Source organism: Scylla paramamosain, chromosome 27 (genome assembly GCF_035594125.1).
Source record: "Scylla paramamosain isolate STU-SP2022 chromosome 27, ASM3559412v1, whole genome shotgun sequence".
NCBI classification, from domain to species: Eukaryota; Metazoa; Arthropoda; class Malacostraca; order Decapoda; family Portunidae; genus Scylla; species Scylla paramamosain.
Genome location: NC_087177.1, coordinates 6,217,429 through 6,245,035, shown reverse-complemented (window position 1 = coordinate 6,245,035; position 27,607 = coordinate 6,217,429). Strand labels below are relative to the sequence as shown.

The 27,607-nt window shown below is 36.5% G+C and overlaps 1 protein-coding gene across 2 annotated transcripts; it reads left to right on the top strand.

Moving 5' to 3' along the window:
- The first annotated feature begins 154 nt into the window (after positions 1-154).
- Positions 155-25,184, top strand: LOC135114086 (uncharacterized). Of its 2 annotated transcripts, none has more exons than XM_064029782.1 (20): positions 155-348; positions 5,986-6,119; positions 6,640-6,728; positions 7,488-7,642; positions 8,300-8,430; positions 9,074-9,209; positions 10,434-10,594; positions 11,805-12,001; positions 12,839-13,017; positions 13,366-13,543; positions 13,768-13,965; positions 14,597-14,703; positions 15,286-15,432; positions 16,186-16,381; positions 18,621-18,718; positions 19,334-19,511; positions 20,618-20,863; positions 21,181-21,335; positions 21,467-21,583; positions 23,157-25,184. In XM_064029782.1, the coding sequence occupies exons 2-20, from the start codon at positions 6,005-6,007 to the stop codon at positions 23,290-23,292; spliced, it is 2,919 nt and encodes a 972-aa protein (XP_063885852.1). In that variant the 5' UTR covers positions 155-348; positions 5,986-6,004; the 3' UTR covers positions 23,293-25,184. The 2 variants fall into 2 exon arrangements, with proteins under 2 accessions (XP_063885852.1, XP_063885851.1); XM_064029781.1 differs by lacking the exon at positions 155-348 and adding an exon at positions 4,201-4,477.
- The last annotated feature ends 2,423 nt before the right edge of the window (positions 25,185-27,607 follow it).

The following is a 27,607-nucleotide window of genomic DNA, read 5'->3' as shown; positions in this document are numbered from 1 at the left end:
CGCTGACTGGTAAGTTAACTAGTCAGTGTGTCGGGTCTACGGGTGGTGTTAGTACGCGTCTGTTTCAACTTCCAGCCTGACAGACTTTGTGTGTGTTTTTTTTTTTTTTTTTTTTTGTGTGTGTGTGTATGTGTGTAACCAAGCCTACACAGTGGCTGCCAAGGCTTACCCATGAGTTAAACCTTCTTTAGTTGGTAATGAGGAAGGCGTGGGCTCTAGCTGTAGACACCCGAAGGCAGCAGTGGGTGAAAAACAAGCAAAATAAAGAAAAGTTTGGCTGTGAGAAGGTGCTAGGCAGCCAGCCATAGTGACGAGGAGGCAGGAAGGTTGATCACCACTACAGGGAAGGTAAGGTCAGGAAGTGTTAGAATAAATTTAGGTAACTTAATGTAACTTTTTAATGAATAACTGAACAATCCACGGTTTTAACTCATTTTAACGCATCTCACTTAACCTCCAGCACAATATATCCCTGTGTCAGCCTCGTCTCGTTGCTAAAATCTGTAAAATTTAATTTAATGAAAATGTAAACAATCTGGGTTGTCTCTATTTATTAGCCATTATCCATCTTATCTGTGAGTGTTTTAAAACAATACTGTCGCAAGGCGGAGCCACATGACCAAGCTTTAATATCCGCTCGTTAGATATAGCTGCCATTACTTAGTTTAAGTTTGGCGAGGGTTTAAATGAGTGAGAAGGGTTGGTCGTCCCCTCCACTGGGCCCTCCACCGCCATCTTGGATAAGGCTCCCCAGCTCCCTCCGGTTCCAATATTATTATTATTTTTTTTTATTTCCTAAGTATTTTATTTCGGCTTGTAGCTAAGATTTTATGGTTTGTAAAAATATTTCGTTGTTTTTTAAGTTATTTGAGCGTGTGTGTTGCGTGAAAAGTGGTGATTTTGGCGTTGTTTTTGTGTAAATAAGAGGGCCGTTTTCGGCATATTTCTTTACGGTCCCAAAACTAAATTTTTTATTTCAGCCTGTACTAGGTTCTTATTGGTTTTAAAAAATAGTTGGTGTTTTTTCAAGTATGTTACCGTCCCGCCCAGTGAAATGCGTGCACCGTACACTTGTTTTTATTCGTGTTCAACTTCAAATAATATTGAATTTTTTTTCGGTAGATTTTTTATTTGTGCTTGTAGCTCACTTTAAATGGTTTTAGAAAATAGTTCAGATTTTTTAAAGTGTTTTCCGTTATTTTTAAGCCAGAATGGGTGGACATTTGAATGATTTTGAATGGGGTGAAGGTTCCAACAGTTTCCAGATACTTCTTTTAAAATATCTTTAATACTACTGCGTTTTGAAATGTGTTGTTATTTGTGACATTAGTTAAAATGTGTGGCAAGTCTGAATTTATAAAGCATTCCTGTCTAGCTGCGTTTTTTAGAGGGGCCATTTTCAAAAGTGTGTGTGTGTTGCCTTATTTTTCGTTGTACAGATGGTGATGCAGTGTGTGTTGCTTTGTCTTTCGTTGTACAGATTGTTATGCAGTGTGTGTGTGTGTGTGTGTGTGTGTGTTACCTTAACTTTCGTTGTACAGATGGTGATGCAGTGTGTGTGTGTGTGTGTGTGTGTGTGTGTTTGTGTGTTGCCTTGTCTTACGTTGTACAGATGCTTATGCAGTGTGTGTGTGTGTGTGTGTGTGTGTGTGTGTGTGTGTGTGTGTGTGTGTGTGTGTGTGTGTGTGTTGCCTTGTCTTTCGTTGTACAGATGCTTATGCAGTGTGTGTGTGTGTGTGTGTGTGTGTGTGTGTGTGTGTGTGTGTGTTGCCTTGTCTTTCGTTCTACAGATGCTTATCCAGTGTGTGTGTGTGTGTGTGTGTGTGTGTGTGTGTGTGTGTTGCCTTGTCTTTCGTTGTACAGATGCTTATGCAGTGGTGTGTGTGTGTGTGTGTGTGTGTGTGTGTGTGTGTGTGTGTGTGTGTGTTTGTGTTGCCTTGTCTTTCGTTGTACATATGCTTATGCAGTGTGTGTGTGTGTGTGTGTGTGTGTGTGTGTGTGTGTGTGTGTTGTCTTGTCTTTCGTTGTACAGATGGTGATGCAGTGTGTGTGTGTGTGTGTGTTGCCTTGTCTTTCGTTGTACATATGCTTATGCAGTGTGTGTGTGTGTGTGTGTGTGTGTGTGTGTGTGTGTGTTGCCTTGTCTTTCGTTGTACAGATGCTTATGCAGTGGTGTGTGTGTGTGTGTGTGTGTGTGTGTGTGTGTGTTGCCTTGTCTTTCGTTGTACATATGCTTATGCAGTGTGTGTGTGTGTGTGTGTGTGTGTGTGTGTGTGTGTGTGTGTGTGTGTGTGTGTGTGTGTTGCCTTGTCTTTCGTTGTACAGATGGTGATGCAGTGTGTGTGTGTGTGTGTGTTGCCTTGTCTTTCGTTGTACATATGGTTATGCAGTGTGTGTGTGTATGTGTGTGTGTGTGTGTGTGTGTGTGTGTGTGTGTGTGTGTGTGTGTGTGTGTGTGTGTGTTGCCTTGTCTTTCGTTGTACATATGCTTATGCAGTGTGTGTGTATGTGTGTGTGTGTTGCCTTATCTTTCGTTGTACAGATGGTGATGCAGTGTGTGTGTGTGTGTGTGTGAGTTGCCCTTTCTTTCATTACACATATGGTGATGGAGTGTGTGTGTGTGTGTGTGTGTGTGTGTGTGTGTGTGTGTGTGTGTGTGTGTGTGTGTGTGTTTGTGCGTAATCTAAGTGTAAGCAGTTTTTTCTTTGTATTTCCTTCTCTCTCTAGATAATGTGTGTGTGTGTGTGTGTGTGTGTGTGTGTGTGTGTGTGTGTGTGTGTGTTTAAGCAAACTTAACCTAATTTCTTGAACTATATATATATATATATATATATATATATATATATATATATATATATATATATATATATATATATATATATATATATTTCTTTTGTCTCTCTGTATGTCTGTGTCTGTCTGTCAGTCTGTCTGTCTGTCTGTCTGTGTCTGACAGTCTTTACAACCTTTTTTTAATAATTTCGTAGATTTTTTCTGTTTTCGTTTTATTTGTCAGAGAGAGAGAGAGAGGGAGGGAAACATAAACACAAATACACACTTACCTGTAATAATACACATCTACTTTACCGCAAGTCAGCCCAGTTTTCCTCAGCACTTCCTCTCTTTTCCAGCCGCGCGGGAAGGCAGAACACTCATAGCGCCTTTTTTTCTATCTGCACCGACATCTTGTGAGGGCAAGGGAGAGGGAGAAGGAGGGAGTCACAGAACTTGCCGTCTGTGAACGAGTAACAATGAAGAAATTACTGGCGGAGAGTCCCATTGTACATCGTACACGGGCAAAAATTATTGTACTTGTACAATAATTATCGTACGTGTAGCAACGCTGTGACTGCCCTGTTAGGTTGACAAGGTCTGTTTGTTTACCGAAGACTTGGTCCGTCCCGCTCCATGTATAGAAATCTGCGTTAAATTCTATGGGCATAGCTGATCATTCTTTCCAATAAAATTCAATAAAGAAATTTATTACAAATATAAAATGTAGGAAAAACTCAAGTGCCGATACTTGGGTGTAAAATAATATCAACACAATCTTACAAAAATATTACAATACAGCAGATTGGCATAAAAACCGGTAAGATTTAACTCCGTCTTTAATACATTGGTTAGATGAGGTAGTATGCAGTGAAGAAGGTTCTAGTGTGATGGATCGGCTGGCGGAGGCGGTGTCGCATGCGAATTTTGGGCATGTATTTGGGCGAGTTATTTTTTTGCTATGAACGTAAAAAATATCAGCAGTACTATCATACCTTCCATTTATCAAGTATTCTAAAACCTCCGACTCGTCTCCTGAACGGCGATTCCACTGGCCTCCACATAGCTGCGTGCACTTTCAATTTTTAAAGTAACCAGATGGATTTTCACGTTTCTTTTGATAATGTACCCAAAGGAATAAGTCACGCGACTCCACATATATCTTCAGGGAGTAACGTTCAATTACAATTACATTACAAGCCAAAATAGTTCTTCCCTACGCCTCCTATCAAGCCATTCGCGATCGCTCTGAACATCTCCATACAATCACGTATTTCTTCACTATTATATGTTGTATGGTGATTCTGAAGGTATATATGGATATATCACCTCTTTATTTATCTATAGCTGGAAAGAAAATGAGAAATAACAAAATTCGGCAACTTTTTCTCGTCGCTGAGGGAACGAGAAACTAAGTACGTATACATGGATCAACGCAATTTATTTTTCTTCGCCAAAACCAGTTTATTTTGGACATATTTACACAGGTGAATACTTGGACCATCTTCACACGAAGTATAAACACTTGAAGACTGTTTATAATGGCAGGAGAAGAAGAAATAATAGCCAAATCTCTCCTTATTACTCCCGGGAGTGATTTGGACGGTGGGAGCGATTTGACACGACGCCGGGGAAGGAGTAGCAGCTGGTGGTGACGTGGGAGTGTTGTGTTGACAGGCGGCGGCCCAGCGGTGCTTCCTGCCAGGTACCAAGTTACTGGAGCTACTCTTAGGACATTTTTGTTATTTCCTCAGATTTGTCACGGAATGATAGGCCTCTTTCGTGATACACTTTTTCGAAAGATTTCCTTTGTGATATAAAATAGTGCACTTGAAACGAGACCATGAGGACTAATACATTGCCAGTGCATTGTAAAGCTGGCACTCCCCATGAGTGTTTTCTTAGTACTTGCAGTCAAAATACAGTTTGTTATGTGTTGATCTAGAAGACTCTTTGGTGTCCATAGGCTTTTTAACATGCCTCTTTTGTGTTACTGTTGCGTCATGCGACATTTGGTAGTGTGTCATTTTTGGAAACAAACTGGAAATTTATGCATCAGTAGCATTGCATATATGGGTAATTCTTGATTAGAGGACCACATCCCACTGAGGCAAAACCCAGACTTCTGTTTGTGTTTATTCCTCTCAGCAAGTGATTCCTTACAGCTGCCCAAATATTAGAAGAACCATTACATACAATCTAACCTAACATAGCTTATGGACAGTAGACATGTGTAGTCTTACTAATTTTGCCTTTTATTTTTGTTTTAACCTTTAACATTGCCTTCTGCAAATTATATCCAGAATGTTTTCCACTAGTGTTATACATTTGTGTATAATATTAATTACTCTTTTAAAGCATCTGCAGTCTAATTATATACATAATCATAAATGAGGTACAGGGTAGGAACACAAATTATCCTTCTAATGTAGTTTGCTCATCACCAAAGCTTCCTGAGGGGCTATGACTGGTGATGTGGAGGTTACATTATGTTAGGTATATTACAATTAGATGAGGTTTAGTTTTATGGGTAAATTGTCAAACATCAGAAGGATGTTGTGATATCAATACATATACAACCATGATTCCAGCACCAATTCCTGATGAATATTCACCTGGGTTTGCTAATTATTTAGATTTTTCCAATCATATTTATTTATTTATTTATTCATTTATTTAATTTAATTCAATTTAATTTAAACTTTATTTATTTATTTATTTATCTATTTATTTATTTATTTATTTATTTATATATTTTTTACTACAGACCTGTACATAGATATTTTACTTAAAAAAAAACTCATTTAAAGCAGGTGGAAAATACTCCTTGTTAGGTTGCATGAGACTAGGAGTAGTAATTTAGACATTTCTTGGTGTCCTATTTAATTTTTTTCAGCCAGATTCTCACATGAATCTTTTGATAATTATATCAGCCGTGTAGAGTGATCTTTTTAAAGACATTTTTTTAGCATTTTTTATCTTGTGAATTTAAACCTTTCTTTCCTGTTAGATTTAAACTTTTTTTTCCTGGTAAATTTTTATTTGTTTTGAAATATGATTCTTCTTTTTCCTTTTCTTTTCTTTTAGGGATTCTTCACACTTCACATGTGAGTGCTTTTCTTCATTGATAATAAGCACAGTTATTCAGACACATCTTCCTGTAGCCATAATTTTAATCTCCACCTGGGTTTCAGTGTGATTTTGTTGTTGCAGTTTGTTATATGGACCAGCCATGGGGGAAGAACAGGTGCCTTCAGGGCTTGTGGATGCTGTCGACAGCCTTAAAGAAGCACTGAAGGCTGGCCGCACTGACATATTCCGGAAATTGTTGGATGCATGCCAGACGGGTAAAATTTTTATATTGTCACTTATTGGTTAATATATTATTGATGAAGTATTGATATTTTTTATCTCCATGATTTTGAAGTAGAGATTGTGAATACCTTCACCACAATATAGTTCCTAAAAATTACATGGTTATATGAAACTTGTCTATCATATTATATAGTTTTTGGATCCTCCTCCAGGACATCATCCCATCCCTGGCTTCAAAATACTTCACATTTTTCATGCCACATTACTTGACTTATTATGTCTCAATTTATTGCAGCAGTAATGTGTAGCAAATCAAGAAGGTATATATTAAATATCTTACAAAATTTGTAAAGTTCCCTACTGTCTTGGATGAATTTTAGTGCTCTTTCCCATTATCTGCACTCCATGAGTATGGCACTTTTTAAACCTGTAAATCTAAAAAAGTAATCCATAAAAGTTTTATATTAATGTAAATTAGCAATAAGTATGCAGAGATTTAAAGCCAAAAAGTTTATATTGCTTCTGCTAATATAAATTTTGCATATATTTCAGAAAGTTATGGTGGTGGACCTGAAGCTAGAAAGCAGCTCATTAATAGTCTAGCCACTGAGGATGGGACTTTTCTGCACATGGCCACCAAGGTAAAATGTTCAAGTTATCACCATTCTCTCTCTCTCTCTCTCTCTCTCTCTCTCTCTCTCTCTCTCTCTCTCTCTCTCTCTCTCTCTCTCTCTCTCTCTCTCTCTCTCTCTCTCTCTCTCTCTCTCTCTCTCTCTCTCGAATTAGAAATCCGCCAACTTAGTGCCACTATGTTTAAGGATAAGATTTGTGTTCTAGATAATGGAATCTAGTAATGCAAGCATGCCCTGAGTTATATTTTTTGCAACATTAGTCAAATTATTCAAGTTTTGATTGTTGCCCAATCTTCTATGGTCATGCATCCACTACAATAGGTGTTATTCAAGCTTCCAAGAAGTAAGTCTATGGGCTGATCATTCAGACCTCAAGAAACAAAGCCTACAGTTGTTATGAGTTCAAAACATAAGAAGTTCTCAAAATTTTTTTCAAGGCCAAAATAGATGCCTTATTATCAGATGCTGGTAAAGCAGTAACATTAAATTAAGATGCTGTTTACATACCCTTTTGACAATAGGATTATTTTTAAATCTATTATTTTTGTGGCAACAAGACTACCTACACATTTCCCAGGTTTGTTACTTATAATTTGGAGTGTCAGATAAAGACTTGAGCTTATAAAATCTTACTTTTAATGTGCTTATTAAGTTTGTATCAGGAATAAAAACATTATGAATGAATATAAAAAAAGCTACATTTTTACCAACCTTACTCATATTTCACATTCATTTCATATTTGTCATCCTTATTCGTGTCTTGTACAGCTGGGTCGTGGAGACATAGTGCGTGCCCTGCTAGCTGCTGGAGCAGATCCTGGAGTGCAGGACACTGGAGGCAACACCCCTTTGCAGCTGGCTCCCTCCCCAGCCATCACTGCAATATTCACTGAAGAACTACTCAGGGCCACTGCACAGTCAGAGTAATGGATCATTGACACTATTTTTTCTTATATGTCAAAAACTAATATAAGTCAGTATTTTAGTGTTTCCCCTCAAAAGTATTATCTACTTGTGACATTTTATTGTTTCATTCTTTGTATTGTTATACCAGGAATGAGACCAATAACTGAAATATGAGGCTATCATAAGGAAAAAGGGGCAATTTTTTTGTTATTTTAGAATATACATACTTGCAACAGATGTAAAACAATGCTGTATATTTGTTTTTATCTGTACATGGAGAGAATAGAGTGAAGTTTGTAAAGAAAGTGCATGTGAGTGAAATACAAGTTACTAACAGGAGAGGAAGGCCACTTGGATGGTGAAAGGATAAGAGTAAGAAGTACATGTGTGAAAGCAGTATTTACCAAAGCAGAGTTTAAACAAGCAAGGATAAAGTGTTTGAATAGGGAGAGAGAGAGAGAGAGAGAGAGAGAGAGAGAGAGAGAGAGAGAGAGAGAGAGAGAGAGAGAGAGAGAGAGAGAGAGAGAGAGAGAGAGAGATGCTTTTCTGTCATGGTTATCCTATCAGAGAATACTCTCAGAAGGAATAAGATGTCTGAGAGATACATAAAATTTATGATTCTTTATGCAACAGTGTCATTTTCTGTAATCAGTTTTGTATTTTTTCTCTTACAGTGTTGGACGAGTATGCCAGTTGGTGGCAGCTGGTCTGAACATCAATTCCCATGACAACCCACTGAGCCGCAACACTCCTCTACACTGGGCTGCCTCCTTTGCTGATGCTGATACTCTTGTTTGTCTCATAGGTTAATACTTCATTTAGTGTTCATCAACATGTAAATGCTGAATTCATGAATCCTGGTAAAATTTACTTAGTGAATTGTAGTAGAAGGTAAAAGTGATTATAAAAAGTTACAGCAGAAAATTGTTAAAACTAACAATTAGAAGAGAAAGTGAGAAGTGGAATATGATGCTAAGATATGTAAAGCTCTGGTAATGGATAAAAGAATCAAAATATCAACTTGGAATTATTGTATGAAATAGGAACAATCTAACTACAAAGGCAGACTAGATAAAAATTTAGATACAGAACAAACTGTGCCTTGGGAAAAAACAAAATTACAAGACTGACCTACAAGGTTTAGGAAAAATTTTAAAGGTGGCAGTGCACTTCATAGATGAACACTTGATTAGATAATTGTAGAAAAAAATTACAGGGGAGAGGTTCATTGTCCTCCTTCAATATAGATAGACAAATATATTTTCATGAGATTTGTTAGGCTTGTAGGATGTTTGAAATTGTTGCTTACATGTTTCATATGTGCTATTAAACAAGAAATGTGTAATTAAATGAAAGAAAAGATTAACAATTGAGGAGTTTCAGCCTCTAAACATTAGATAATTGTGCTCAAATATAAGAAATTTAATTTACAAATGTCTTTTTCATAGCTCGTGGTGGTGATGTAAATGCTGCCAACAGCGATGGAGCAACACCTTTGCATGATGCTGTGGCTCGGGGAGATGAGTCCATTGTGAAAATCCTGCTACAGCATCAAGCCAATCCTTATATTCAGTGCTACAAAGGGTAAGATATTTTGGGACAATTCATATTTTACAATTTATGCTGGAGTGATTGTAATGCATTAGCAGATGATTCATTGGATAGCTTTTCCCTTTTCTCAGAAAACACTGTACTCAACTATCCATGGCAAAATAATTTGGATGTTTTTGTGTGTTAAGGCAAAATTGAATGAAAAATGTATTTTATGATATTGTTATTATTGGATCATTATTATCATTGTTTTGTGAGAGTCGTCTGTTCATAGCAACAAGACCATCAACTTACCTTATTGAAAATTTATGTTTTTGGTATGTTTATTGCAAATTGCATATATTGAAAAAGATTAGCCTTTAAATATAGTCAGTAACATTTGTAATTGGAACACCCACCGATGTGAGCTTCATATTGCACAAACTGGCAACTTGCTCCTTCTTGGTCTGAAAAAAAATCTTTTGGGAGAAAATAATTACCTGACAACTTAGTTTAGCCCCTCGTGTTTTTGAAAACATAAAATAACAGGTTCATTGTTTGACATATTGACATAAGGGAAAGTTGTCTTTTGTGACTGTTCTTTCCCTCAATAACAAAATGCTTTGTTTTAAACAAAATGCTTTATTGAGGTGATATGTCATGCCTGGAAAATGTGCAGGCCACAGCTACATAGTACAAGTGGTAGAGTTTCACCTGAATGGTGAAACAAATTGAAAATATAAACCTTATAACAACTCCAGTGAAAAGACTGAGTGTGTTAGTGAAGAAATGGAGTGATGAGGGACGTGAGGATGTGCCTCATTACAAACATGGTGGTGGGCCATCCCAAAATGTTTGTTTTTTTGTTGTTTTGCTTTAAACTGAGAATATACCTATAACTGTCTCTTGATACCAGGTAAGGTGTTGTCAAACATTTTGGGAGTTCCAATCATGAATGTTGCTGACTGTATGTTCTGCATGTTTATCTTGAGCTGAATGTGAGGCCCTGAAAGCATACCACCATCCATAAAATGGTGTGCTTGTCAAAATGATTGCTTACTCCTGCCTTAGAAGACTATCTTCCTTTGTTTTTTCTCCTCCTTATAACTTCATATGTTTAGCATGAAAAGTATCATGTCCTCATAATTCACATTAATGTTTTATTAATTTATCTTTGCTGCTTATATTTTTTCCTGATGGTTCTTCTTTCATGACACTACTTAGTATGAGAAATAAGATTCAGATGATGAATTTAATGGTATTTTGTATACACTCCAGCCGTCATAAAGGAAAAACTGCCTTAGAGATGGCGTCTAGAAAGCATAACCTCCAGGCCCTTGTGGAGGAGCACACTGCCATTAACAAACCAGCGCAAGTTAATGGCATGAGCAATGGAAGTGTATCCCCGCTGTTAAAACGTTGCTCTATCTCAGACAGAGGTAAGCCCATTAAAACAAACATTTTATGTGTATTTACATATATACAGAATTTCAGCTGAGCTTATATTTTTCCTTTCTCCACATTTATTCATCTCATCTTATTTTTTTCATGTTTGAATGTTCTTTATTTGTACCAGATTTACCTTTCATCCTTTCTAAATTCCAGTACTTCTGTTTGTGAAGGTAAATAGTGAACAAACACACTCAACATCTATAATCATACCTCAAAATAATTATTATTTTATATACAGGGTGTAATGTGAGTTTCTGGAAATACCGAAAGAACATATAATTTTAAGTAGAAAATGTTCTGTACACATATGCATTTTAAGGTTTTGTTTACCTGTCAGAGGAGTTGAAAATGTATGGGACTTGCGGGTGTGATCTGCGTGTAGCTATGAGGTGACGGACAGACGGTTGCATTGTCGCAGCCTCAGAGGTGCCACTTGGTCAAATTACAAAAGGTTTAATCTTATTTTTTGCAAGCTGTGGAATATTACAGTATCTTATAACAAGACATATGGTATTAAAAAGCATGTAATTTACTGATAAGCATTACACGACAACAATTTTGTGGTGATTAAAAGTACTCCTGTAAAATGCTACATGGCATCATCACTCAGCTGTTTTCAAGGTCACTCGGACTTTCTCCCCCCCTCCTCACTTGCTTTGATGATGCCACGTAGCATTTTACAGGAGTACTTTTAATTATCTCAATAATGTTGTTGTGTAATGCTTATTGGTAAATTACACACTTTTTAATAAGATACTGTAATATTCCACAGCTTGCAAAAAATAAGATTAAACCATTCATAATTTAATCAAGTGGCATCTCTGAGGCCATGACATTGCAACTGTCCGTCCGTCATCTCATAGCTATGTGCAGAGCACATCCACGAGTCTCATACATTTTCAACTCCTCTGACGGGTAAACAAAGCCTTAAAATGCATATGTGTATAGAACATTTTCTACTTGGAATTACACGTTCTTTCACCTCTTTCAGTATTTGCAGAAACTTGTGTTACACCATATATATATATATATATATATATATATATATATATATATATATATATATATATATATATATATATATATGTGAAAACATTGTTTATTTATCATAAAAACTTTGAAATTCTATGAAAATGTGTCAGAAAGTTATCTATCACTGATATGATCAAGGTTTAGCTTTACTTTATGTACTTTCAGATCTTGGGCTTTCTCGAGGGGCCTCAGGGTCTTTAGAATCTCTTACAAGTTTAGGTGCTGACAGTGTTATGACTGGACTAGAAGGAATCAATACCTCAGAGCCTCAGAACTTCAGACAGCCATCAGTCAACTCCCCTGAGCCTCGCTCCCCATTGCAATCATCATCATCTTTAGAACTTAGCCCAGGGATGGAACAGGCAAGTCTTATCTTCATTAAAGTTATTTCTTACAATATCTGTTTTAAGCTTGTGATGGATGGAATATGTGAATAATCAAGGCTTCCAATAACAATAGTTTATTAACCCATTCACTGCTATTTGGCACATCTTTCCTTAATCACTAAGCACTGTGAGACATTTCTCATTATACAGCCACCTATAAAAACTATACTGGGTAGAAATTCCAGAACATTTTTCTAAACCCTTTTTTTTTCTTAAAGATGCTTATAAAGATTTCATACATTATGCCGAGTGTCGTGAATGGTTGCATATCGTGGGGAGATGGTTAAAAAAGGACAGTTACAGAGATGAGCATGTGATGGTCTCCAAGGAAGTTAGAACAAGACTGGGTGCTTAGATCAGCTGGCAGATGAAGGCTTGAGACAGTGGTGCCATGTTACTGTTGGTGACTGACTGTCAAATAATGTAACAAAATGGCATATCTGGATTTGAACTAATTTTTTTAAGTAGACCCCTTGTGACTCCCTTTACCTGGCTTATCAGCTCTTTCATTCTTGGGAGCATTTCTATTAGTTCTGTTTTTGACTGGCTACCAGTTGTGCCATCACATTTCTCATGAAGTACTCTTGGCTCTTAAGTTGAGAGCCCAGAAAACAAGACCTCCTATTTGTAATGTTTATTAGTAGTTGCCCATCAGAGATATATTTATAATGCACATTACCTCAATAGAAGGAGAACACAATTAGCATCAGTGATTTTTGGGGTGCCATTTGATAGTCTACTTTTGTTTATTTGTAGTAAGCTTGTCTCAGTGTTTTTTAAAATCTTCATTACTGGAACAAATCTTTGCATTAGGTGTGTGAACGACTGGCATCAACCCAGCTCACAGGACCCCCACGCCCTCTCGTCACCCATCCTTCACTTCATCTGTTATGGCCTCAACCTCGCCGCATCACTGAGCTGAATGGTGCTGCCTGGTCACCACCCTCTCATGCTACACTAGCTGTTGTGACTGGTGCTATTCCTGTGCATAAGTGAGTGAACAGTCTACAAATATAGCCTATTCACATAAAACTGCAGTTTCTGCTTTAGCAACTCTTTTACTGATAGGTATTGAGAACATTGTGAATTAATTTATAGAATCTCAGGTGACAGTCCCACAGAATGCTTTGCCCTTCTCTTTACAATAGCATCCAATTCAGTCAACATCTTTAAAAGATATCAGAAACTTTCTCACCTCTGTTCTTTTATTCTTACAATAAGACAAGCTATTATATGTTGCTTCAGCCATCTACCTCTAAAAGGGATCTCCACCCAAGGCATGAATAAATATATTATATTTTCATAATACTGTAGATGGTGTATTATTTTGTAATCATTAGGATTGTGGATGTGTGGGATATCCACAAGATCTGGCTGGAAGAGGTGGGCTGCCGTGTATCCTTGGGGACTGTGGTGGGTGTCCGTGATCCTCCTACTCAGCACACCTTCACCTGTATAGTGGACTCAGCCCTCACCTCTCACCCCCACCAGTATACCCTCACTGTACAGGACAATAAGGTGAGGTCTTGCTGTGTTACTATTATTTAAGATTACATAGTACAGTTCATACATCACAAATCCAGCATTCTTATGACTTGAGCCATGCTAGTTGTATGTTAATCTTACTATTTTTAAATAGATCCTGAATTCTGGGCATACTGAATATTTTATAGTACCATTTAAATATAGACATTGACAAAAACAGAAATTTGCCAAGTCTGAGGGATTGTGTGTATTTACAGGTAACAATGGTGTGTGGATCATTAGAGAGCTTGCACAGTGCCTTAGTGACTCTAGTACAACTACTGCGGGTGTGTACATCAACCACTGATGGAAGTGAGAAGTGCAGCGTGCCTCCAGTCGTCATAACGGACCAACCTTCCCTTGTGCACCGAGGAGTTTTGATGGACCTCTCTCCTCATGCCCGTGTTCCCATCTTGGTATGCAGAGATTTGGATGTGGTTTTTGCATGCATTGTACTTTTATCTTTGATTACATTATGCTAGGATATTGGAGAGAGAGAGAGAGAGAGAGAGAGAGAGAGAGAGAGAGAGAGAGAGAGAGAGAGAGAGAGAGAGAGAGAGAGAGAGAATGGGAAATAAAAAGACTGGACCTTGTGAATAATAATTGCATGAACACAGACAAGTGCAGACTTTTCTCCTGATGATTTTTTCTTAACAAAGATCAGACATGAGAATATGAAATCAACAAAAGCTGCAAATATTGAAATATTGCGCTATTTTTATGGCACAGGAATTTCTAATTCACTGTCTAGTAAGAGAAGGTTCTTATTTTCAAAGGTTGTGCAATTTTTTAGTAAAACCTGCCCTACCACAAGGAAAGAAATAGACATGAAGTGATTCTGTACTATACAATAATATTATTATGTACAATAGTGGCCATCTATACTAAACAAAGGCTTTGTATAAACCACTGTGCAGGTTATATCCTTCTCCCATTTCACCTTATTAATCTTATTTTCATGTTATTGTATGAATATGCCTTTTGTACACTAAAAATGCATCAAACAACTAAAGGATGAGAGCTTGCAAGAGCTGTTTATCTCCTCAGGAACGTGTATATCAAATGGTGGACTCCCTGCTGGCTCTGAAAATTAACCAGTTGCATCTTTTGCTCAAACTAACACCTACAGCCTGCAGCCAGCCATATTCTCCCAGGTGTGTTTACTGTAATTTTTATTTTTATTTTTTTATTTTTTATTTTTATTTTTTTTCAAAATGTAATGTGTTACAGTAATATACATCATGAATATATCCTCATATTATTATCTACATTGTCTCACAAAATAATGTGTCACATAATGCTTTATTATGTTAGTGAGAGACAAAGCATTGAGCCAGCATTTTTATGACATGAAATTTCTCTACCCAGTCTATCAACCTTTACATTATCTGTACTATATTGTATTTGGTCATCTAAGTCTTTAGGGGTCCTTGTTTTGTTAAGGCACCACCAAAACCAGATTGATTTGAGCAGAAGATTGCCCAGCTACTTATGTTACATAATTTAATGTAAGTTAGTTGGAATCTAAGTAGAATGACTCTTAAGTATCTAGTAAAAGTAGCATATGTATCTAATTGCTGGACATAATATTTGCCTTTGTTTTTTATTGTTACAGAAGAGGATCAGTTGACTGTTATCAAAACAAATGTTGCCAGACTTATAAATCTGTTGTTTCTGAGGATTGTTCATCATGTGCATTATCTTTATTGTGAACTAATCCCACTTTTGATTGACAGTGAAATTGTGTCACTAGACCGATACTGTAGTGACCGAGGAATCACTTTGGTCCCAGCTTTTGACATTGAGGATACTGTTACCACTGGCCAAGTGAACAGTCTGACAGGAGTGATCACTGCCACTCTCACCCACTTTCCTTCTGCAAGGTAATGTAGATATTTCACACTCTTCATATCATAAATGAAATTTATAATGCAAGAAATGCAAGAATTATGAAGCTGATGTAAAAAAACTGTTCTGCATGATACTAATCTTTATTTTGTTCTATAAACACTAGGTGATATTCCATTTTTTAACATTCTTCCATTTTCTTATAAATTAAAAAGGGCATTTAGGAAAGAGCATGAACAAAATATCAAAAATATTTAAAAAGGCCAGCTAATGCTAGAATATGTGTTCTTTATTACCATAGCTTAGGCTGTGGTAATACTTAATAACTTAAAGTTATTACAATATTTTATAAGATCATAGTCTAAGACATAATCCATAGGTTAAACTTTTTTCTCTCTTAGTACCAACAGCCCATCTTTATTTATTCATTTATTTATTTATTTATTTATTTATTCATTTATTTATTTATTTTTATTTATTTATTAATTTATTTATTTTTATTTTATTTTTGGCTTAGGTGGCAAAGGTCATATTTGAATGACACTTACAGAAGTATATACCATCACCCACTTTACTGTCGCAGTTGACAACATGTATGTAATCTTCAGCCACTTTGCAATCACTAAAAAAAATATGAGCTCCTGGTGGGACAGGACCCAGGACATGTAGCCCATTACTTACCTACTCTGAACTTTTGGCTACCCATAGTTTATTAGTACAGTACTGTGAACTGTATCAGTCTTTAGTTTGACATAGGATAAGTATCTCTAATACAACAAAATTTTCAGATATGTTCATATTGGGCCAAGACTGACAGCATTTTTAGCAGATGCAAGCACCTTAGAAAACTCATACAGTCCATGGAGCCATTTGGGTCTTACTCAGTCAACAGTACTCCTGGTTTGTGCCAATGTTTTCCATAACAAAAGAAAACATTTAGCACATCTTCCTCCAAGTGCTATTTTGGTGGAATATGGCTTCCAGGTATGCTAATTTTTTTGCATGATTCATTTACTAGTGATACAAGAGTTGATTTAATTACAGTGGAACCTTGGTTCTCGAACTGAATTCATTCCTGAATGTTGTTCAAAATCCAAAATGTTTGAAAACAGAAACTATTTTCTCTATAGGAATCAATATAAAATGGATTAATTTGTTCCTGTCCACCCATCCACTCTGTCTTATCGTCTTATGACAGACACTCTCACTGCTAAGATGGCTACTCCACAACATCTCCAGCTCAGGAATTTCTTATCCAGAAAGGACGTATTGAATGAACTTATGTCACAGAACTCATCAGAAGTTGCTGTTTAGACCATGCAGATATTCTGTTGTCACCAATCTAGTGAGGGAAATCTTGCAGGGTGACACAGAGAGGAGCAGCCCACTTACCACCAAAATGGTGATCATAACACTTAGACATCTTGCTGCTGGTTAAAGCTACTGGAAAAATGCAGTGCAGTAGTGATGGCATTGTGGATCATCAAGAGAGCCACAGGTGGCTCAGGATTACTCCTTCTTCTTCTTCTTCTTCTTCTTCTTCTTCTTCTTCTTCTTCTTCTTCTTCTTCTTCTTGTGACCTTTTCAGCTTCTTCAGCATGCAATATCTTATTAGAGACATTACAAGAAAAGGATACAGTGGCCACTTGAGACTGTATTGATAAGATAAATAAATAAATAAATCCAGGAGTTACTTCCCCCAAAAAAGAAAAAATGCAGAGTCCATGGTCAAAAGCTTAGCTGATGATGTCTACATGCCATGCCAAGTCGATGTACTATGACTTGCTGCCACTCTTTAACCCACGTTTTCCTTTGTTGCTTCAATTTCTCTAGTTCTGCAGCGATATATGCCACAGCAATGGCTCCAAGAGCACAGGCTATATCTGCATTGCTAAGTAGAGAGGCCATGTCCTCACTCTGTCACATCTCAGGGGAACTGAAGTAAAACTGCATGTCTATGGGCAGCACTGAGACTGGAGTTAGAATGGAATTGAAACAGAACCTGATCTGTAGTCGTAAAGTCTTAGACAGGGTGGAATCAAAAAGCTTCCCAACTTATCAACTCTTCTCCTTTAACTGGCTGTCTTCAGCCTCTTTTTCATCACCTCAGTGTTGCATCTCTTGCTATCTTCTACCACTATTTTTATGACAACTGCTCTTCTGATCTTGGTAACTGCACATCTCCCCTCATCCCATGGCCTTGCTGTACAAGACTTTCTTCTTTCTCTCACCTCTATTCTGTCCATCTCTCTATTACAAGAGTTAACCAGTATTCTCAATCATTCATCCCTTTCTCTGGTAAACTCTGGAACTCTGCCTGCTTCTATATTTCCACCTTCCTATGACTTGAACTCTTTCAAGAGGGAGATTTCAAGACACTTATCCTGTAATTTTTCACTACAGCTTTTGACTCTACTCAGGGACCAGCACTTCAGTGGGCCTTTTTTTTTTTTTACAGTTTTGTTGCCATTGGCCAGTACCCCACCTACATAAAAAAAAAAAAAAAAAAAAAACAGGTGGACAGAATAGAGGTGCAGCAAGGCTGTGGAAGGAGCGGAGACTTGCAGTTAGTGTGGAAATAACAGAATGTAGCAAGATATGCAACATTGTTGCAGTGAGAGAGAGTCTGAAGACATTCAGTTACAGGAGAGGAGTTGATAAAACAAAATGCATCTGATAGTTAATTAGACAAGTGCATATGATAGGTTGGATGAAACTTTTATGATACACCTATGATTTAAGAAATGTCATTACAGTTAGATTCTCTTCATGTGTGAGGGTTAGGTAACAGAAACACAGGCATATAATAAAACATCTGCTAATAATTACTATCCCTTAAAAATGGCCCATTTCAGTAAATAATGAACTGTTGCTTATAAAACTGTCCAAATTCTTCAAACAGACAGGAATTAAACTGCACACACCTAACAAGAAACATGTCTGGCCACAGCCAGAGTCTGCTGCACAAAGTGGGCAGTGTGAGTAGAATGTAGGTGACTCAAACTTATCTAATTCACTTAGTTTATTTACTTTCCTCACCATTACCAAAGTTTGCTTCTTACCGCAGAAAAGCTGATAATGTCTTTGTTCTAGAGAATCACAATTTCTGATAGCTCATTAAATAGTATTCTATGTTTTAGATAAGGTAATTTAGTCTGTGCTTATTTGGAACAAAAACATGAGACATTAAATGGCACAAGTGTAAACTCCAATTTTTTTGCAGGCTGATTATGATTTTTCCTGTGGTGTTCATCTTGCTGTGGAGACAGGACGTCCACTGGCAGTGTGTCCTGGCACAGCAGCATGGAGCAGCCTCAGTGGGTGTGTTGTAGTCAGCTTATGTTGAGAGATATCTACTAATAGATATCACTTTTGCACCCAGTCCCTGAAGAGCCCTGAAGCACACTGAGATGCTAGTCATTTCTTTCTTTTTTCCATAATTATTAATTAATTTATTTTTATTTTATTATATATATATATATATATATATATATATATATATATATATATATATATATATATATATATATATATATATATATATATATATATATATATATATATATATAAGAGGGGCACTGCTGTTGAAATTAAAGTTGATAAAGTTGATAGGAGGCATGCAGGTGTTTGTTAGCTTAAAAAATGGATAGACTCCACCAGAATTCTAACTTGTGTCACCAAGACAACCTTCTCCAAGCACTAAATACTAGGCCACCACCTCCCAAAATTCATGCCATGAAATACAAACTAACTTTTAGTTTTTGTTAAAATTATCTGTCACCTTTGTCAATAAGTACTTTGTATAAAGATGCACTTCTTAATAGAGACATTGGTTATCATTTATTTAGGTTGAATAATTATCATGAGTAGCACTCACCAGTGGGTCTTACAATATCCATTAAAAAATCTCTTAATGAAAAGTACTTCCTGTTGCAGGTGGCCTGAAGCTGGAGTGAGCAATGTGTATAGTGGTGTGGTGGGAGGAGTGGATGGAGGAGCTGTAGGAGTGGTGGTAGCCCATTGGTCCAGCAGTGCTGCCCTGACACCATTTGTTTTTGCCTGGCCACCTATACTTGTAGCTGCTGGACTGTCGTGGAACCACAACACACATTGGGTGAGTTTGAAGAAATGAACAAGTATATTGGAAATTTTAGTGATTAGGGATGAAATTTTATCATCACCGGTGTGACACATGACTCGTAGCACAAGCCGTCATTGTCTGGCTCTTCCCACACTGTTGTGGTGAGGGAGTTACTTTCTTCTGTCCCCAGCAACTGATAGCTATTACTCAAGTGCAACAAGAAGGATCCGTAGATAATTTAACTTGGATGAAGTTTTGACCCTATTGCGGAGTCCATTCTGACGTTTGTGATCTCTCCCATCAAGGTAGGAAAACTGGGGAAGACAGTGCAATAAAAATGTCACTCTGGCTCTGGGCACTTCATATATAGTGCTGTCCATCCCTGAACAAAATGTGTGTTCCAACCACTGCCATCTTCTTTTCATCATGAATTGGTCCATTTGAGGAGTTCTTGATAGTTGAATTGCAAACTCTGTCTTGCCACCTTATTCCCATAATCTGCCTTTGAGGCAGAATGTAGACTATGCAAAGATTACTTTGAATTATACAAAAATTAAAATAAGAAATAGATTGGCTTATAAATAAAGCTCTAGAGAATCTGTTCCCTATTACAAATTATATGAATATTTTATTTTTGTATTTTTAATTGGTTCTTTAGTATCTTACTTGATCAGTTGATCACATCAAATATGGAAAAAAAAGATGTAATAATGTTTATAATGGTGAAACATTGATAAGCTAATCTTGCCATTAGAGATATTTGGGTATACTTTGCAACTGACCCTCACACAGTGTGGTCAGTGGGAGCTGGTTCTCTTCCCTGTAGGAGCCTAGAAATTAAGATGTAAGAGTGTTGGTCTCTTCCATAGGTGTCCTGTCAAAACATATGTCATCTTTAGTTTCTTTCTTCTATAATCTATCCACAGATTATGTTGTACTAGAGACCCACTCATCCTGATTGTTTTTGTCATGCCTGTTCTCACTATTACTACATAATTTTGGTTAAATATTTTGTAATTCATGTTACTTGAGGTTAGTGGTTTTTGTTCTATTGTTAAAAATTAGGAATCCCACTATGGTTTTGCCACTCATGCCTTCCATTGTTGTGTTTTGTATATTATTTTGTATGTCCATTTCAGGACTATGTGCATTCATCTGTGGGTGCTCTGGTGGACACTCACCTGGTGCGAGTACAAGGATGTGGTCTAGGGGCAGCCCTGGTTGAGCTTGGTCGTTGTGAGACTTGGCTTACACGGATGTCTCGGGGACAGTCACCCTCAGATGTTACTGATTTGCCATCTTCATCTCCTGGCTCAGCTCTCTATCAGCTCCTGGCGGATCCAGATTCCCTTCCCCTAGATAATCTCACAACTGATGTTTTCACTGTAAGTCATTCCAGTCATGAAAAATTCATGCATACTGTGGGAAGAACTTAAGATTTGCTCTTGTTTTGTTTATTTCATGCTAGTACTACATATAGATAGACATATAGTACTTACATCTCAAATAATAATTATAAAATTGTTTACTCAGCTTGGGAATGGTCATGGAGGGAGCAAGGTATCAGAAATAGACTTTGATATTTTATCTGATAGTCAAGGAAATACAAAGGATATGCTTAGGTGCTGAGTTTAGTCATGGCATAGTTATAAAGACTAGGAGTTAATAGCCAAGAGGTTCTCAATAACTTTACCACTTTCAGAGTGTGATGCGTCACGTGAGGCGAGCCTTGCGGGAAGGTGGCACTGGAGAACCACAAGGTGTTAGCCTGGCTTCTGCAGCCTCCCCATGGCCACTCTCTACTCTGATGGTGTTGGAACTCCATTTAGCAATGGATATGATCCTCACTGCTTGCAGGTATGGCATCATCATCATCATCATTGTCATCATGAATTCTAAGGAAGCTATAAAATTAATAAGAGTTTCCTTCTCTCATCATCATGAATTATGATAACAGTACTAAAAGGAAGATGTTTGTTGTTGTGCAGGTTGGGGAGGTCGCTGGTGTCAGTGGGCACCAATCCACGTAGTAATATGGGAGTGGCTGTTGTCAACCCTGGGGTGGGCAATTTACCTGCTACTCTACGTACTGATCTAGCCAACAAGTAAGGTTTTTTAATTGCATGTTTAGAAATTAATATAATTCACTTGGTCCCTTCAAGAATTTAGTCTCTCTGTAAGCTTCATAGTGGTAGTAATTCTGAAATTTCAGTCATAACAAAGTATCAGTTGTTTAAGAATAAAAGTTTTTATCAGATAAGTGATTGAATTAATATGGAACTGATGAGAACATTAGCATTTCCATTGAGATGGGCTAGAATATTGTTAAACATGTTTTATGTTAATATTTATAAATATGATAGTTGATAATAACCACTGCTTTAAGAGGACTGACCAAGCTAAAAATCAGAAAATATTGAAAAATTAAAAAAATCATCTCATGACATCCTTAGGCCTAGTACTTCACAATGCGTGTACAATAATTCATCATCCACTTTTAAATGCCGCTTAAGTACCCATTTAAATGACCCCCGCTCACACTCAGTCACCCAGTCAAGGTCATTGTAAGTGGGAGATAGTTGTAGAAAATATTCATTAAGAAAGAACTAAGAATGTTTACGAGGAACATTTTTCTTTATGGTGGAGTATAGAAGTTTCCTCTCACAGCCTAACAGAGTGGGAGCAAGGAAGATCTTCAGATGCTCTCAGTGACAGTGCATGTTGTACACACTTAGAGAGGGGATGGGAGCTTGTGAGACTCTTTTATCAACTTCTTTACTTGCTCCACACTTTTTGCTCTCTTTCACCACAGTGGGTAAGAAGGGGTCATACCTTACCCAAAAGAGCAATGTACAGGCAAAAGCACACCGGATATTGGCTGAGCATCAGTGTGGCATGCCCTCATTGTAAAAATTAAGTGTGCAATGTTCCATCTAAGAGATTCCAGATGCCAACAATACAAGTCATCTATGAACCCTTGCAACTATGGTTTAAGATCTTGTACAACTCAAAACAAGTACATTATAATACTTAGCACCTAAAATTTTCAGTATTCCATAGCTATATATGGATGAAAAGCACGTGAACGTCCCTTTAAACTTTAAAGCCTTGTATCTCGAAACTAACTTATTGTGCTATTGAGGTGTATTTCTCTGCCATTTATTGTCCAATTTTGATGATTCTGGTGTCAATAGAAAGGGAATTAAAACATCTAAAAAAAAAAAAATAAAATAAAATAAATAAATAAATAAATAAATAAATAAAATAAAATAATAATAAATAAATAAATAACTAAATACATAAAAAAAAAAAATAGATAAATAAATAAACAAATAAATAAATAAAATAAATAAAAAAAAAAAATTTTTACAGAATTTTTTTTTTTTTCTAGCTTAAGAGAAATATCCAGATGAAGAAAAATTTTAGATTTTTCTGGACAATAAAACCAAAAATGAAAATTGTCACATAATTTCTTTAGAAATCAAAGAAAAACTGTTGTCAAAATATGCAAAAATTTAAACCAAATGTAATGAAACTTATAGATATAACTCATCTTAAAAAAACTTTATAGCTCATAAAAATTTGGTGCAGTTTGGTTCATAAATAACAAAAATGGAAAATAACTCAGTTGGTCCCCTTAAAGTTACAATTAATGTGAAATTAACTTTTCATCATCAGGGTCTTGTCTGTAAGAGAAGTGTACAGTTCAGTGTGGATACAAGGCCAACAGGCAGCAGGCCTTCAGTCATCATTGTTGGTCCTCACCTCTCTTCTGGCACGCCTCCTTCCAGACCACTCTCTTCCCACCTCCTAAGCAATGACCTACAACTTTTGTTGCTCCATTGTTGAGTATATTTATGAAAAGGTTATTCTTGTTTATGAGTATATGCTATTCTGAAGAAACATTGCGTCAAAGTAGATCATGTTTGCCAGCTGTGAATACATGAATTCATCATGGAATTGATTTAAGAATCAAGTGTATATTTTGAAAGATATTCTGTCATACATACTGCTATCTTGAAAGTACATTATTTGTTGCTTATGTCTGTGGAAACCATTTTTATACAATTTGAAGTTCACAGTTTACCATTGATTATATATTTCATATGGAAATTTTTTATTTATTCAATGTATGTGTATTGTCATGAACTATAGATTGTTGGTAATGAATAATTTTTTTAGTTGAACAACACAGATGCAAAAAATTGTAATTATGTATAATGCACTGTTCTATTTCCATGCCCAAAAGTAATATCATATCATAATGAGATGTATGCATTTAATAATAGTTTATTTATAGATAACTTGCTGAAGATTACATCATCTATTATTTCCATCAAGTATTAATAATATTGAATGTATTTAATGAGTTTTATTTCATAATTAATATCAAATATACTATACTATATAGTAGAGAAAAGTCACTTTGCAGGTTGAGGAGAAACACCAAAAAAGTTTATCCTCAAAGCCAGCTGCTCAGCATTATTATAGCAAACCAATAAACACTGGTTTGTTGGAAAATTCAGTGGTGCTGCAAAAAATCTAAAAGTTAAGGTAGTTTTCATCAGTCTAACTACTACGAGTATGTCATGCATTTAATTATGCATATATTAGAAGCAGGTTTCCTTGCCAAAATGTAAGAAAACTATTTGAAAGAGCATTTAATAACCAGTAGGCAGTATACACTGACATCTAGAAAACATGAATAATGAAGTATTTTTGAATGCCTGATCTTGGCAATTATGTAGTCTGGTTTATATTACAGTATTATTTTGTGAGTTATCAATCAATCAAATATGAGTGAGTGATCACAAGTGCACATTTTCTTTGAAGCATTCACTTTGATTTTTAAAACAGAAAATAATTTTGCTCCTTGTGGAGCTAGTGCTTTTATGTGTACACATTTTTAAGACTTCAAAGCATGTAGCTGTTGCAGAGCTTTTTAAAAGTTACATAATTGTATGATTTTTTTTGCTGTAACAATAGAAAGTTTTCACATTGAAATCATTGGCAGCATTGCAAATTGTCAAGTTGAATCATGACTGACCTGTTGTGCTGCTCTTGTATTTCTCCACCAAAGTTGTCAATGTCTCATTAGTAATGGTTCAGCACATAAATGCACACAGTTGATACTACAAGTTGTAACCATGAAACATATGATTGCTGCACATATGAGAAACATGTAAAAAAAAGTGTAGGTTGTGTAAGGTTAATGTGGGAGTCTTCATAGAAAAGTCTAAAAACATTGAAGGAGTATCTGATATATGTCTATCTGCATTCCTTGCAAGTTTTGAACAATAAGAAATTGTAAAGTACAGATCATTGTGTAATTTTCTCTTTAGTTTGCTTCAAGCACATTCCTGTTTAGTATCATAATAGAATGTGAAGATAAAATGGAACATTTTACTCAAGGAGCAAGGCTGTTTCCATTTGTCTTGCATTTTGAGTGGTCATCTAATATCCTGATCAGCCAAAGGATATGTAGTCATCATTCCAGAAATTTTTTTATACTTGTGCTTTCACAAACAACAGAAGATACTAAGTAGTTGTTAAAATATGTAGAAAGGTGAGGACACTTTTAACAAATTAAAAACAGTTGAAATGTAAATGTTTTGAGGAATTGCATATATTTTCTTATTTAACTTAATAAGATGTGTTTCTTGTAAACATTTGTTTTCTATTTTAATAAAATATTTATCTTCAGAATGTGTTGGCATAATGCATTGTCTAATATCTTTAAATTAGCAACAATTTTTCTTATGGTTGTTCATTTTGCTCCTAAGGCAGTAGTTCTCAACCTGGGGGCCATGGCCCCCAAGGGTGCTATGGCAAGAATTTAGAGGGGCCATGGCAGGCTGTTACAAATTATAAATTTCTAAGTAATGTTAGGAATCTAAATAAAAAAATTAAAGAAATTTAGAGACGGATTCAGAGCATGAAACTCTCCTCTTTTTGCTCAAAGTGTGCTGGCTTTCTAAGGGCAATAGTGTGAATTGAGTGTTTGAACTTTGGGTGGGCTTAAATTGCTCTTGGAAATGCAAGGGAAAGATGATCTGTTCAGTCATTTCACTGGGGTTTTGTGGGAGCCATGTCTTGCATATTTAGCAGATATATTTGAGCAGCTAAATATGTTGAATCTCAAGCTCCAGGGCAAGGAAAAGAATGTGTTTCACCTGATGGATTGTCTTCGTGGATTTCTTGCTAAGCTCCAGAATTGGCAAAGGAAAGTCAGTGCCGGGAATGTTGCCTTGTTTGAAAATCTTTCAACTCTCCTTGACAAGAATGAAGAAGATCGTCTGCTTGATCCATTACTTAAAACTGAAATCACTCAACATCTGAGATCCTTGGAAAGTGAATTTAATATGTTCTTCCCAGAATTTAAGGAAGAAGAAGGGAAGTTGGTAAGGAATCCATTCTCTGGCACTCTTGATATTACTACCATTCCCAGTGATGTTCAGTGATGTCCTTGATATTGAAAATTATTCTGCTGACAAAGATATCGATGAAGAAAATCACTGAATGTATTCTGGTGCTCAGTGCATCGGTCATATCCAAAAAGTCAGTGAGATTTCACTTCACCTACTCTTGCCTTTTTCGACTACCTATTTATGTGAGTCTGGTTTCTCCACCCTTCTGCAAATCAAGAATAAGAGCCAGAACCAACTGGATGTGGACCCCGACATGAGATGTGCGTTGTTAGTGACACAACCTCGGATTCGTCAACTGGCTGAAAACAAACAATGTCAGCCTTTCCACTGATGTGTGATAAAATATGGAGAGGTTAACAACTGAACTTTTCCAAACCAAATTCAAGTTTGCTTGTGTCCACTAGTCTTTTGTAGTCTAGTGATGTGAGTTGAGCACATCACAGAAATCTATCAAATACAAGATAATAATGACTGTCAGCTTAGTAATAAAGCAAAGGCGTTCTTAACAGCATTCAACTATATATATATATATATATATATATATATATATATATATATATATATATATATATATATATATATATATATATATATATATATATATATATATATATATATATATATATACCTTCCATTTCTTTTAAACTTAAGAATACTCCTTTATGTATTAGATTTGAAGACAGGACACTCTGTAAACCCCTCTCACCCCTGCATATACATTATTAGGCTTCGTTTGCTGTCCAGATCCAGTAGCCCAGCTGTTCGAACGCGGATGCCAGAGCTCCCGAAGATACATGCTACTGGATCTGGAAAAAAAGAAAAAAAAAAAAAAAAAACGAGGCCTAATAATGTATAGGCAGGGGTGAGAGAGTGGTGTGGTGGGTGACAATCCAGCAGCGAATTGCCAAGTGGGAGCCCATCTTAATAGGTAACTTAGCCGAATAGATCAAGCAACGAAAATGCTGTGTGTGTGTGTGTGTGTGTGTGTGTGTGTGAAAAGTGCCAGACACACTAAGGCGTCACACCTTTCAAAGCATAGCTAAATACTTCGTTGTACTGCATCAATTACCGTTTAAGTTCTTAAGTGGCTGCTAAAACATTACAATATTAACTTTCAAGGCAAGTATTTCATCCCTGCATAGGCGAGGCATGGCGTGTAATGACGTCACCAGCTGGCAACACTTGGCCTGGTTCAGCTCGCTCGCTGATTTGCTCTAATTTGGCATATATTCTTCCAGATGAGACTCAGACTTGTAATAGAGTACAAGACTGGCAGACGAACAAAAATTAGCAGTGTGGTAAAGCCCACACATTTACTTCTCTCACTATCCTTCACCCCATTCTTTTCATCTCAATCTTTCGCTCTTTCTATCTCCTCTCCCCTACTTCACGCACCCTTTCTCATTAAAGAGATGAAAAAAAAAAAAAAAAAATTCCAGACGTGAAAATGCCGCCGGGACCCAGACCGAGACCCAAGCGGTTTCTTCCTGAGTGGCGAAATTCAAAGACACCTGTTAAATTAGTGCCACATATTTTTTTGGATTTCTAGGACACAGAAGAGGGTGCTAGGATATTTTGTGAGGTTGATGGGGTAAGTACAGTGTCAGGGTGATGGAGAAGGTGTCCAAGTTTGGCTAAATATGGTGAAAATAGAGAAATAACGGTACATATGATAGCCACACCGACTGCCTGATTGACTTA

What these genes read in the sequence shown, in the direction of transcription:
- LOC135114086 (XM_064029782.1), top strand. Translation starts at nt 6,005, where the DNA reads ATGGGGGAAGAACAGGTGCCTTCAGGGCTTGTGGATGCTGTCGACAGC. An exon ending in GCATGGAGCAGCCTCAGTGG is followed by an intron (nt 18,719 to 19,333) that starts GTGTGTTGTAGT and finishes TTCCTGTTGCAG; the next exon opens with GTGGCCTGAAGCTGGAGTGA. An exon ending in GGAACCACAACACACATTGG is followed by an intron (nt 19,512 to 20,617) that starts GTGAGTTTGAAG and finishes TGTCCATTTCAG; the next exon opens with GACTATGTGCATTCATCTGT.